The 12453-nt window shown below is 29.6% G+C and overlaps 6 protein-coding genes across 7 annotated transcripts; 4 read left to right on the forward strand and 2 right to left on the reverse strand.

Annotated features, from left to right (window-relative positions):
* The first annotated feature begins 311 nt into the window (after positions 1-311).
* Positions 312-1825, forward strand: NC2beta (negative cofactor 2beta). The gene is made up of 2 exons (XM_035078632.1): positions 312-454; positions 537-1825. The coding sequence occupies exon 2, from the start codon at positions 541-543 to the stop codon at positions 1045-1047; it is 507 nt and encodes a 168-aa protein (XP_034934523.1). The 5' UTR covers positions 312-454; positions 537-540; the 3' UTR covers positions 1048-1825.
* LOC118064190 (protein SMG9) lies at positions 1220-3120 on the reverse strand. The gene is made up of 8 exons (XM_035078622.1): positions 2833-3120; positions 2674-2720; positions 2414-2600; positions 2053-2334; positions 1829-1973; positions 1633-1753; positions 1441-1552; positions 1220-1362 (listed from the first exon to the last, which is right to left on the reverse strand). Exons 1-8 carry the CDS (start codon positions 2991-2993, stop codon positions 1284-1286), a joined length of 1134 nt encoding a protein of 377 aa, XP_034934513.1. The 5' UTR covers positions 2994-3120; the 3' UTR covers positions 1220-1283.
* Positions 3105-4015, forward strand: RpL37a (ribosomal protein L37a). Its single transcript, XM_035078639.1, has 4 exons — positions 3105-3233; positions 3553-3688; positions 3775-3859; positions 3934-4015. Exons 1-4 carry the CDS (start codon positions 3231-3233, stop codon positions 3980-3982), a joined length of 273 nt encoding a protein of 90 aa, XP_034934530.1. The 5' UTR covers positions 3105-3230; the 3' UTR covers positions 3983-4015.
* Positions 4016-4831: 816 nt separating this feature from the next.
* On the forward strand, positions 4832-6911 carry LOC118074048 (mpv17-like protein 2). Of its 2 annotated transcripts, XM_035094951.1 has the most exons (5): positions 4832-5221; positions 5295-5773; positions 5845-5970; positions 6110-6128; positions 6207-6911. In XM_035094951.1, the coding sequence occupies exons 1-4, from the start codon at positions 5194-5196 to the stop codon at positions 6113-6115; spliced, it is 639 nt and encodes a 212-aa protein (XP_034950842.1). In that variant the 5' UTR covers positions 4832-5193; the 3' UTR covers positions 6116-6128; positions 6207-6911. The 2 variants fall into 2 exon arrangements, with proteins under 2 accessions (XP_034950842.1, XP_034950833.1); XM_035094942.1 differs by lacking the exon at positions 6110-6128 and having other exon boundaries at positions 4833-5221.
* A 367-nt stretch (positions 6912-7278) lies between these two features.
* On the forward strand, positions 7279-10094 carry LOC118074808 (protein RCC2 homolog). Its single transcript, XM_035096292.1, has 4 exons — positions 7279-7755; positions 7837-8077; positions 8149-8996; positions 9114-10094. Exons 1-4 carry the CDS (start codon positions 7570-7572, stop codon positions 9282-9284), a joined length of 1446 nt encoding a protein of 481 aa, XP_034952183.1. The 5' UTR covers positions 7279-7569; the 3' UTR covers positions 9285-10094.
* Positions 10095-10539: 445 nt separating this feature from the next.
* On the reverse strand, positions 10540-12177 carry LOC118075082 (ras-related protein Rab-18-B-like). Its single transcript, XM_035096718.1, has 5 exons — positions 11842-12177; positions 11664-11753; positions 11468-11585; positions 11071-11388; positions 10540-10826 (listed from the first exon to the last, which is right to left on the reverse strand). The coding sequence occupies exons 2-5, from the start codon at positions 11729-11731 to the stop codon at positions 10665-10667; spliced, it is 666 nt and encodes a 221-aa protein (XP_034952609.1). The 5' UTR covers positions 11732-11753; positions 11842-12177; the 3' UTR covers positions 10540-10664.
* Positions 12178-12453: the final 276 nt, after the last annotated feature.

A 12453-nucleotide genomic window follows, 5' to 3' on the forward strand; every position in this document is an offset into this window, starting at 1 on the left:
AATATTCACTAACTTCATATTAGATAGAAACTTATGTTCAATGGATCAAACAATCTTTGAAGACTGTAAACAAATTACTACAATTAATTTATATTATTTGTTATGATCGATGAATACATTACTTACAAATGACACAAATAAAGAAAACAACTCCAATTAAGAGCTTAACAAATTTGCCGCTAGATGCTCGAGCTTTTTTGTGAATTGAATGCATCGTAAAAATAAAAATAAACGTAAAAAGTCATTTTTTCAAATAATATTCAACGTCAATTATACAATTAAGTATTAATATTAGTTTTAATAGAAGTATTTTTTGTATTATTCATAAAAATGACAGTCTATGCAAATAATTAAATTATAATAAACAGTTCTATTAACTTAACCTCTAGCACATTATCTGTCAATTACAAGAAAATTCCAAAAAATATTTTGATATATTTACTATACAATCAACGTAAGTAATATTTATAATTATATTATTCTCCATATGTTATTCTTAATCTAATAGAATATAAAAATATAAAAAATAAATGTAGGAAAATGGCCTCTGCAGCAATGTCTCCAGCAGAAGATGATGAGCTAACTTTACCACGAGCTTCAATAAACAAGATGATAAAAGAAATATTGCCACAAGTCCGAGTCGCTAATGAATCTCGAGAGTTAATTCTCAATTGCTGTACCGAATTTATTCACTTGTTATCATCAGAAGCCAATGAAATCTGTAATCAACAACAGAAAAAGACTATTAATGCTGAGCATGTGCTGTTAGCTCTTGAAAAATTAGGATTCGGTGATTATAGTGCTGAAGCTGAAGCTGTTTTAAGAGATTGCAAAGCTGTTGCTGCTAAAAGAAGACGTCAAAGTACTAGGTTAGAAAATCTGGGAATTCCAGAAGAAGAATTACTGCGTCAACAGCAAGAACTTTTTGCAAAAGCCCGAGAAGAACAAGCAGTTGCTGAACAACAACAGTGGCAACAACTGCAAGCTGGGGTTGCTCAAATGGCTTCAATGCAACAACCAGATAGTGAACAAGAAGATTATTCTTAAGAAATAATTATTCAAGAGAATAAAAAACAGTCATATAAATTCATAACTTACTACGTTGAACCTTCAATTTCAAACATGACTCAAAATATTGTAATGAACGGCTATATTGCAGGTAAAACTGATAAATTGTTTAGAATGTAAGATGAGTATCATTAGGACCAATTTACAAGTAGTTCAAGCCCACGTGTGCCTGTAATTTATGTTATACCTAATAGGCAATAATCTTAGATAATACTTTATGGAAGTAATCTTCCGTATTCTAAAGAAAGATGACTTTTCTTTATAGCCTCTACAACTTTTGAAGCGTAATGATACCTAAAACATGTAATTATAAAATAAATAATTAAAATTAAAAAGTCACCTCATATTTAAGTCATTGATAAATAATATTACCAGTTTTTTTCTGTCAACGTTGAAGGCGTTAATGAATTTCGTGACACTCCGTGAATTTTATTTCGTAATTTTTCTATCAAGTCTTTTTCATTATCATGCATAATTGGTTCACCTATATGTACAGAAATATTCTATTAATAAAATTTATGGACATATAAATACAAAGTAGTAATTAAAAAACAGATTAGTTACTTTCTGGACAGATTTTAGGAATAAGAAATAAATTTAATTGCCCTTCGGTAGGATATGAGCTCATGTCTAATCCACTGTGAATTTGTAGTTTAGAAGTGGCAAACACTTTAGTATAAAAATCCTAAAAAACATTTTTATAACATTATGTATAAACACACAAAAAATATAAAATAAAATATGATTTCATAAATAATACCGTCATTATTTTCTGAGTCTCGGGCCTAAAATCGTCAATTTCTGCTTTATTATGAAGAAAGAGGATGTGAGGATAATATTCAGCGTAATCTTGATCTAAATTTGATGTTGATGATGGTTTTAACATTTCAGCAGTTTGTAAAAATCTGTAAGTTAATATTTTAATTTTGTATAACACAAATGTAGTTGATGAATAATCTAACAATAAATTCAGATGTTAATCACCTTACTAGATTTGGATCGACAAACCAATCTTGAACGAATATAATAATATGACATATCGAATATAGAAAGGCTGTGAATTGGAGTGATTGTAGTTCTAGATTATAATCGGTACTGGCATAGTGTTCTAGTGTAGATGTTGCTGTAGTCATAACAGCGCTAGAAAGAATCGGCTGAGTATCTAAATAGATGACTCGATTTTTTGTTACATAAAAATCTATCCCAGTTGTACAATTTGATCCAGTTTTATAGTGTGTTAAATTTTCAACTCCAAATATATCTGGCCTAAAATACATTTTTTTTGTAATTAATGTTTTCAATAGCTAAAGTATAGTTATTAATTAAGTATTTTTCAGTATCTTACAAATGATTAAAAGTTAAAAGTGATAAGATTGTTGATTTCCCAACTCCTTGAGTTCCTAATACTCCAATTACTAGAAAGTCTTGTTGATCAACTAAATAGTCTAAGACATTTTCACAAAGCTGGAAATTTTCATCCATAAATTTGATACAATTCGACATTTCTTGGGGCATAGACATAAGCATTCGAGCTGGAAATTAAAGAATTTAATTAATTTTGAAGCTTGATAAAATATAAAATTTGTCATTTTGATTTATATTTACATTCAGAAGGTTTTGAAGATGTAGCAGTTGGAGTTTCTGATTCTTTCCTATAAATAAAATAAAGAAATAAATATTCATCAGAATTTCATGATATGATGTTTTTTATAAAATATAAAATAAGTATCAGTAAATTAAATTGTCAATGGAATGTTAATTTACTTTGATCCATTTCGCTGACTTGGAGAAACTGCTCTATTTTCACCTTCTCTGGTTTTTAATATAAATGTTGGACGTTCTGCAACTTTTATAGGTATTCTTCCTTCAATTTCTTTACCGTCATGATCTTTCGATACAACTGCTGTCACTTTTCGCGAATTCATGATTATTATTATTAAATTTAAACATTCACGAACTTTAAAAAAATTCCTAAATTTGCTTGTCTACTGTTGAGGTTATATTTACAAACGCGCGTTGCCATTTTGAAATTACAAAAAAAGTTTGTCGATAAGTCAGATGATACAAACATTAGTCGGTAATTTATCATCACAATATTCTGTAGATAATTTGTCAAAATATTCCCTCTGCTGTATCCTTTCCAAGTTCGAACATCTTGAAAGATGGTGAGTGAATTTTTTCCTGTGAAAAATCTAATAAATATGAAGTGATCCTAATAATTTATTGTTAAACATTGATCAAAAAATATTCTGCAGTAATCACAGATTTGTATAAAATCTATATCTTTGTTAAAAAAACTATTTTTGAATTATAAGTATCAGAATACTCAATATTTCTAGGTTAAGGTTCATGATACATTCAGTTTTATGTTGAATTTTGTGTTTCTACTGCAGATGTTTTTATCATAAAAACTTTTTTAATATTTATCATTGTTATTGCCTGATTATCATAATTAATCATATAATTTCATTTGTTTTTTTCTAGACAAAAGGGACATCGAGCTTCGGTAAACGCCGAAATAAAACCCATACTCTCTGTAGAAGGTGCGGAAGATCGTCATACCACATCCAAAAGAGCACATGTGCCCAATGTGGCTACCCTGCTAAAAAAATGCGAAGCTGTAAGTATTTTATTTATATTCTTTATTTAAATTTCTTAATTCAATAAATTCATTTCGATTAATCATCTATGAATTCTTTTTGTTAGACAACTGGTCTGTCAAAGCCAAAAGGAGGAAGACAACCGGAACTGGTCGAATGCGACATTTAAAAATCGTGAGAAGGAAGTTTAAGTAAGTTTGCATTATTTTTTTTCTCTATATCTCCAAATTTTATAACTTTCTTATTCATATTTCTTTCTGTGTAGAAATGGCTTCAGAGAAGGGCCACGTCCGAAGACCGTAGCCACCAAATAAATTGAATAAATTTCAAAATTTACAAAAAGTTAACAATCATGTTTTTATTTCACTATCCTTGTCTATTAGTTAATAAAATTTATAAATATTTGAAGTAACTCTGCAAAATATCTTTGATGAAGTTAGAAGTATAGTGTTCCCAACAAGAAAGTGATCTTTTTGGAAAGTATATGGTTTCTTTTCCTCCATATCATAAACAGCACTAATGCGCATGTGTGTGAATATTCTTACGCGCGCGGCACATTTAAAATGACGAATATGTAAAATAAATTAATTCATCAAAAAATGAGCACTTTACATAATTACTAATAATTAATTTGATTGATTAATATCACTAATGTGTGTGCCATGAATAGAAAAAAATAATTTTATATTTGGCTAATTTATTTTAATGTATATAAAAATTAGTTTCAATATAAACAATCAATATCAGATTATGTTAAGATAATGAACGATTTAAAAGTAAAAAAAAAACTATTTCAAACCAAGATCATCGAGTTAATTCAATAAGTTAAATATCTGCATAAAATTTTCTCCAGCATTTGGCCTCGCATAAACTTCATGTTTTTTTCTGAAAAATTCATAGGTTCTATTCAAGTGTATCATGTTAAGTATTATTACAATGAAAGTGTGTTTACTAATACACAAATATTTGCTTTAATATTTAAGTACTAGTGTATTATTTATTTAAGTTAGCACGTTGCAATCAGCCGGTATTTATATGATAATAATAGGTGAAAGAACTCGGCGTCAGATCATTTTCACATAATCGCACCACAAATATGACAAACATGTCTACGAAAAACTTCGAGAACATTGACGCTGTGGGTATTTAGCGAGACCACTGGTATTACGAAATGTCAGTCTGTTCCTAGGAGTCTTTGTCGAAGGATGAAGACAAGCATTAACAATTTAGTTTGATTCTTGAATAATTATTGTATAATATTAACAACTATTAAAGAGTCTACTTAGACTCTTGTTAATTTTTTAACAAGTTTTTGGAAGTCGTGGAAAGTTATGCCACGGCGCCAACCAAGTAGACCCATTTTCCGTCTTTATAAACGTCAAAGGATCAAGAATAGTCACGAGGATACTATTAAATAATCAGGACTTTATTTGTTTTGAGGATAAAACACGTCAACTGTTGAATTGAAAATTCGTCAGTTGGATATTTAAATTATTATTGGAGTCATTGGAAATTCCAACCATAAATGAGCTTCTTCAGAAAACTATTCTTTGGTAAAATTATTTAATTAATTTTAAATTACTGAATTTTAAGGATAAATTATATTTATTAATTTTAATTAAATAGGGAAGTACCTTATGATCACAAATACTGTGAGTGGCGGGCTGATGATGGGTATTGGAGACTTTTTGCAACAAAGAAGAGAACAATGGAAACAGAAATATATTGATTCAGCTAATGAGTTGGAGAACATGGTGCAAGATGGATTATCTTTCACACTAACACAATGCTCTAATAATTTTATACAAGGACCGAATCAACCGATTGTCCTTACTAATCTACAAAATCATGATATTACTCGTACTAAAAATATGGCTACAATTGGTTTGATGCAAGGTCCTTTTAATCATTATTTTTACGTTCTTCTCGATCGGTTCCTACCAGGAAAAACAGTAGTTTCTCTTGCAAAAAAAACTATTATTGATCAATTTGTGGGCAGTCCTACAAATCTTGTTATGTTCTTCTTTGGACATGAACTGCTTGAACAACGAAACCCAAGGGAAGTTTATAAGGATATTGTTGAAAAAGTCATTGAAACATACAAAGTAAGATCCTCATTTTTTTTTTATTATTTATTTTAAATTGGATTTTATAACCTGAACTTTTAACTTGTCAGATTGATTGTTGTTTTTGGCCTCCAACACAATTGTTAAACTTTATGTTCGTACCAATACAATATCGTGTAATTTACGTAAATATTATGAACGTCATTTGGAATGTATTTTTATCATACTCAAAATATGTAAGTATTTTTTAATATTTTAATAACTCATTTAGAGAAATGAATAATCATAAAAATTACTTTTTTAATCATTTTTATGGCTATTCACATTTCAACAAACACTCAAATGAGCTATAATTTATATTTTTTTTTTCTAAAGATGTAAAAATAATTTTGATGTAAGTTATTTTTATTACCAAATTCTATATTAAGACTAATTTGTTATTTATTAAATTAGAAAAATTTTGTATCTACAGGATGCTGCATAAATGAAAGGTATCAAGTAATGAGACTAATTGATAATAATATCAATAAATCTTTTCATATTAAAATGAAGATATGCTGACTATAGTGTAAGAAGAAACTTGGAGAAAAATATCATGATGTCATCATGTTCCTAGATTAATGGAAAATTTAACACGATAAAAAATTCATATCACTATTATTATCTTTACAGACTTATATTCTATTGTTTGTCAATAACAAAGATCGTTTCCGCAAAAATATTTATCAAACTTTCTGATATTTATCGTATAAACGATCACTTTGATCATTATCATTTATAAACAATAACACGTGCTTGTTACTTCTTTAATAAATAATTTATGTATGATAAAAAATTTGATCAAAAAGTTGGTAAAGACTGGTAATTAGTGATAAAAATTTTGTTGTATCTCTACAGTCGCCAGCTTGCAAATATACACAAGAATTGTCATAGGAATCATGAGTAAATAAGAATAATAAAAAAACAATACATTGTTACAATTAAACATTGCACAATCTTTTGTGGGTAGATCGAGATCTTGATATAGATTTCATATCACACAGATCCCCGTCGGAGCGGCGCCAAAACTCCTGACATCAATGTGCAACAAGTGAATTTATTTATCATCAATTTTTAATTAATATTCTGTTTTTATAACTATTGTATTATAAACAAATAAAATATAATGTTCCGTTTATACCTGACTAAACTCAATATAGTGTCCAGTATTGACCACAGTATTTATTATTTATTATTTATTTTTGCACAAAAATGATTTAATTATCTTGTATCTGATAAATTAAATCATTTTTCAAGTGCATTTGTCAAAGAAAAAATATAATACTGATCATTATCAATTTAAAAAAAATATTGGTTTATAAAAAATTTGAAAAAAGCGCCATGTGTTTGGGTAAATTTTTATAGAAATATGTAAGTGGAAAAGTTGCGAGTGTGATTTAAAGATTCGGCTTGTACTTTACCTTTGGAGGCTTTGGAGTAAGCGCGCAAGCAATATGAAAACAGATACCGATATTTCCATCACGTAGTGTAATAAATGTCACTGCTGAAGCGTGGACGCTGAAGATGGGAGGGGAAAGCGGCAGTCGTTTCAACTTTCAAGCCGTTTGGCCAAACAAGTAGCATCAGCGTCCCAACGGCATATACCACTACTACACGTAAAGTATCCAACTGGGGAAAAAAAACGGTGTGTTTTGTTAGTAGTGGTACCGTTCCAAAGCCAAACGATTAACGCCAGTCACCATCGTGTTAATTTAACTAAAATTATTTTATTATTTAATTGGTAGTTTTTACGAGTTAAATCGATTAGTGTTTTTTACGAAAGTAAGTTAAGCAGTATGTCAACAAAGAGAAAAAATACTTCCCAAAAGAAAGGACGAAGCAAAAGTAAGAAGGTTGAATATGATGAGGAGGATATTTCAAGTGAGTCTGATTATGATGATGCCGACGCCGGCTCTAACGATGACGCTACTGAAGAGGACCTAGCTGATGTGTCCAATGTTCCTGAGTTACGAGCTCCAGAGGTAAACATCAACATCATTACTTGAAAATTTGGCGGTATTAAGTATGCAAGTGTTTTTTAAATATATTATCTGTTTTTGTAGGGTGGATGGGGTAAACCTGGCACCCTCCTTATGTGTGGTTTAACGAATTGGGGCATGGCGGGACGCAAAGCACCTCCAAAAGGTGCCAAGTCTAGTGTGGGGAGGAATCTTTGGACTCCACATACTTTTAAGAACTTGAATGGCGCTAGAATCAGACTTATTGCCTCAGGACCTGCTGCTTCTCATAGTATTATTGTCACTGAAGATAACAGATGTCTTGCCTTTGGTAAAAATGAGAAAGGTAACATTATTGGATTTGTCTTGATGATAAAATATAAATTGTATTCTTGATATATTAATATGAATAAGCAGGTCAGCTAGGAGTTGGGGATACAAAAAGACGAGATGAACCAACTGAGATAGAAGCCCTGAAAGGTCATACAATTATTGCTGCTGCTTGTGGTCGAAATCATACATTGTTTTTGACTAGTCGTGGTATAGTTTTTGCTGCTGGTGATAATAAACTAGGCCAGTGTGGGGTTGGAAAATCTGATCCTTGCATAGTGACTGCAACCAAAGTTAAATATTCTGGTGCACCAATTGTAAAAGTTGGTTGTGGTGCAGAATTTTCAATGATTCTTGATATCAAAGGTGGACTACATTCATTTGGTAGTCCTGAATATGGTGCATTGGGTCATAATACTGACGGAAAGTATTTTATAAATAGTAATAAACTGGCATTTCATTTTGAAAAAGTGCCAAAGAGAATTGTCCTTTATGTTGAAAGAGGCAAAGATGGTCATGTTACTCCGTTAGACCGAGTTGAGATTACAGACTTTAGCTGCGGCCATTATCACACTGTTGCTATTGACAGTAAGAGCCGTGCATTTTCTTGGGGATTCGGAGGCGTTGGTCGTTTAGGTCATAATGAACAAAGAGATGAGCTGGTACCTCGTCTTATTAAATATTTGGAACCACCAAATCGTGGTGTAAGATCCGTCCACTGTGGAAGTACCTATAGTATTGCTATTAATGTACATGGAACAGCACTTATGTTTGGTCAAAACAAACGCACTGGAGAAGCTAATATGTATCCAAAACCAATTCCTGACCTCTCTGGATGGGAAATTAGATGTGTTGGTTGTTCTCAAACTAGTGTTGTTGTAGCTGCTGATGAATCAGTAATTGCCTGGGGAGCCAGTCCTACTTTTGGTGAACTAGTAAGTTCTTTCTTAAAAAATATTTGGCTTTGCTGATTTAATAAAGAGGTTTTAACATTTTATGATAAAAATTTTTAATAAAATGCTGAGTACACTAATTAGTCATGACATTTCTAGGGGTTTGGAGAGATGCGTAAATCTTCAACTACACCAATGGAAGTAAAAGCACTCGAAGGTCTTTATATCACTGCCGTAACTTGTGGGCTTTCCCACACATTAATGATTTGTCGAGATGATTCTGAAGAAGAAAAAGCTAAAATAGCAAATTTGGAAGTATATTCTGTTTAAAGGGATTTTAATTGAAATTTGTAAACCTTGTGATCGATTATTTGAGATTGGTTCTTGGTACTGAATGATATCCTGCTTAATATGTCAATATAAAAAATTTTGTAGTATGGAATTGATAATTCAATCACAGTGATCACAAGGTACGCGAGACGCTAAGTGACCCGTAATACGTTTTTTTTTTAAATATTCTAAATGGCCGAGAGTAATAAATAAGTCTACTTAACGGTGTATTAATATTACAGTTTTCGAGTTGAACATTTTATGTGCTAAATTTAATTGAGTATTTATCCAAGTACATATAAGTATACATGAATTTTTTTATTTATTCAGCAGAATATCCAGGTGGATAAACGCTGATATATACAAATGACATAAAATATATTTTGATACGTTGCAGTTTTAATACTATTTTAACTAGAAGTAATTCAGCCTAATAATACCATGACGAGAGTAATAATTCACTTTTAATAGTTATAATAAATATTGAAAAATACATGTCAGCCTTACTTATGAGATTGAAAATTAATTTATACTTTTAGAAAATAACTTTTAAACTTTTTTAATTTTAAAAACGCTCTCGGCATTGTCCTACACTGCAGGTACCTGAGTCGCCCGCGTTTATAATAGTAAATTCTTTTATTAATCTAATAACAATAATTTTGTTTCTGCGGTTATTGCATTTACTTGTACGTAAGTTGAAAAAACAAAACATTCTTCCATTACTCTTTAAACGAGTTTAAATATTTATATACATATAAGTTCAGGTATTAAAATTAGAGTTAAAAATATATTTCATCATGTGCGTAGGTATACTACTTGAGAAAACGAATGGAGATTTTAAATTTTTTCATAATACATTTAACTGCCAGAATATGTACAACGTAAATGACTTTATCATTTTTCTTCATGTATCATATAATTAATTATTGACATTATTATAAATTGTGGTAAAAGCAAACATAGCGATATAGATTTAATAAAGTATTCTTAAGATATTATAAACGCACAATCACCATGTACTTGAACACATAATGTAATAAACTACACAACAGGATGAAAAAAAAAAATATTAACTGAAGAATAAGTAAAGTGGAAACAATTTTTATAATAAAGTATTTAATCTTTTCTATCCTGTTACCGTTGAATATATGAATTAATAATTATATTAATATTAAATAAAATTAGTGAGTAATAATTTTGAATTTATATATCCATTCTACTAAAATTTATATTCAGGTAAAAAAAAATAATCATGTGAAAGATCTCTTTTTATTTACAAATAAATATTAAATATGACATTATTACCATTTTATCATGTTTGAATTGTATAATAACTCACTTAATTTGTGTAGAAATATAAATTTTTTTATATATTATTGGTTAGAATAAGCTGCAGTAACAACTAGAATAAGCGTCTTGTTGTTGATAATCATCAGTCAATAACATTCCTCGTTTGCCTAACCGTTGACGTGGTCCACTTCCACCAATGTTGGGCATTCGGCTGGAATGATTATGCTCCCATAGGCCCGGTGTTTGAATTATCTGATTAAAGTATTTATTTATTAATTGAGTTATCAGACCTTGAAGTAATAAAGAAGTTTATTTTGAGCAGTAAAAAACTCGTTAAAAATTTCAAATATTCTTCAAAGAAATTATACTATCAATTATTTCCTATGAATTATCAAAAAAACATCAATTTTGATTTTATAACTATAAAAAAATATCCTATGAATAATTAAGAACTGGAAAATTATTAATAGGGGGTAAGCATTAACGTTTTACATACCTTTTGAACGAGTTCCTCAAAACAACATTTAACACCATCAGCTGTTTTTGCACTACTCTCAATATAAAGTGTTTGATGTCTCCTAGCAAAACTTAATCCTTCTTCTGTAGTTACTTCTCGATTGGGCAAATCTATCTTATTTCCAACTACCATCTTTACTATATCTAATTTATTGCAGTACGTATTTAACTCATCTAGCCACGTTTCCAACTTTATAAACGTGTTTTTATCAGTAACATCATACATTAAAATTGCACCTTGACCATCTCTATAATAACTTGGAGTTAATGTTCTGAATCTCTCTTGACCAGCAGTATCCTAAACGAGATTCATTAATTACTGTGAAAGTTTTATAAAACCATGAAGCAAAAAAGTAATTCACAATGAGAAAACTCACCCAAATGGCGAGTTTAACTGTATTGCCATCAATTGTTATTTGTTTTGTTTTATAATCCATTCCCACGGTGCTTTGCATATTTTCATTGAACTCATCTTCCGTAAACCTCAACAGGGTGCTAGAATCAGCCATAATTAGAGTTTTTTTCAAGAAGATTCACATAATTAAAAATTAATAATAGTTAATTAATACATACCTTGACTTTCCCACGTTAGATTCGCCAATCATTAGAATCTTAAGTGTTGTTAATACGTCTTGATCCATTATTATTGACACAATGATTTACCTATAAAATAATAAGGTATCGAATGTAGTCTCGAGCTTGGAAATAATATTAATAGTTTTTTAAATGCATGTCCTATACAGAAACTTACGAAATGATGATAATTAAAATTTGATCAACGAAATAGAACAACAAAAAAAAAATTAATAAACGTCACAAAATAGCATGACTCAATTGTTGAATCGTCATAACAGTTTATAGAAGCTTTAATTTAAATTACAAAGGTCGTGATGAAATGTAACTGATAGAATTATCTATTTATTCGATATTACTTATTTTAAGCCTCAAGCAATATTTTAATCACTAATTTTTCAGTTCAATGACATTTTTCCTAGTGATATGTAGTTTTCTAAGAAATTTTAAATAAATATATATTACAAGAAAATTCTTTCTGTCACTCTATAAACTCATACACATTCCTTTACATATGTGTATACACATACACACTATCAAAATTATATCTTAAATATACACATGTAGAAATGCATGCAAATCACATAATCTCACGGTGTACAAAGTATTGGTACCTGAATTGTCTTTGTGGAGCGGTATAATCGACTTATAACCGCGTTATTCGATTTTTCCACCGTGTTAGTAATTGGCTTTGATAATATTTAATAAAACAATATTAATATCATATATATCTATTAACATTTTATTTAGATATAATTTAAAAAAAGGGAGCTATTTTTATACAACATAG

This window comes from Chelonus insularis, unplaced genomic scaffold, assembly GCF_013357705.1.
Source record: "Chelonus insularis isolate UGA/USDA-ARS -01 unplaced genomic scaffold, ASM1335770v1 contig_116_pilon, whole genome shotgun sequence".
Taxonomy (NCBI): Eukaryota; Metazoa; Arthropoda; class Insecta; order Hymenoptera; family Braconidae; genus Chelonus; species Chelonus insularis.

Bases quoted from the DNA above. Each gene is read 5' to 3' on its own strand.
- LOC118075082 (XM_035096718.1), bottom strand. From the start codon at position 11,731: ATGGATCAAGACGTATTAACAACACTTAAGATTCTAATGATTGGCGAA. The intron at 11,586-11,663 runs GTATGTATTAAT...GGCTGATTCTAG, and splicing joins TCTAACGTGGGAAAGTCAAG to CACCCTGTTGAGGTTTACGG. The intron at 10,827-11,070 runs GTATGTAAAACG...TACTTTAATCAG, and splicing joins TTGAGGAACTCGTTCAAAAG to ATAATTCAAACACCGGGCCT.
- RpL37a (XM_035078639.1), top strand. The intron at 3,689-3,774 runs GTAAGTATTTTA...TCTTTTTGTTAG, and splicing joins TGCTAAAAAAATGCGAAGCT to ACAACTGGTCTGTCAAAGCC. The intron at 3,860-3,933 runs GTAAGTTTGCAT...CTTTCTGTGTAG, and splicing joins ATCGTGAGAAGGAAGTTTAA to AAATGGCTTCAGAGAAGGGC.
- LOC118074048 (XM_035094942.1), top strand. From the start codon at position 5,194: ATGAGCTTCTTCAGAAAACTATTCTTTG. The intron at 5,222-5,294 runs GTAAAATTATTT...TTAATTAAATAG, and splicing joins CTTCAGAAAACTATTCTTTG to GGAAGTACCTTATGATCACA. The intron at 5,774-5,844 runs GTAAGATCCTCA...TTAACTTGTCAG, and splicing joins AAGTCATTGAAACATACAAA to ATTGATTGTTGTTTTTGGCC.
- NC2beta (XM_035078632.1), top strand. From the start codon at position 541: ATGGCCTCTGCAGCAATGTCTCCAGCAGAAGATGATGAGCTAACTTTA.
- LOC118074808 (XM_035096292.1), top strand. From the start codon at position 7,570: ATGTCAACAAAGAGAAAAAATACTTCCCAAAAGAAAGGACGAAGCAAA. The intron at 7,756-7,836 runs GTAAACATCAAC...CTGTTTTTGTAG, and splicing joins CTGAGTTACGAGCTCCAGAG to GGTGGATGGGGTAAACCTGG. The intron at 8,997-9,113 runs GTAAGTTCTTTC...TGACATTTCTAG, and splicing joins GTCCTACTTTTGGTGAACTA to GGGTTTGGAGAGATGCGTAA.
- LOC118064190 (XM_035078622.1), bottom strand. From the start codon at position 2,993: ATGAATTCGCGAAAAGTGACAGCAGTTGTATCGAAAGATCATGACGGT. The intron at 2,721-2,832 runs GTAAATTAACAT...TTTTATTTATAG, and splicing joins AGTCAGCGAAATGGATCAAA to GAAAGAATCAGAAACTCCAA. The intron at 2,601-2,673 runs GTAAATATAAAT...TTTAATTTCCAG, and splicing joins ATCTTCAAAACCTTCTGAAT to CTCGAATGCTTATGTCTATG.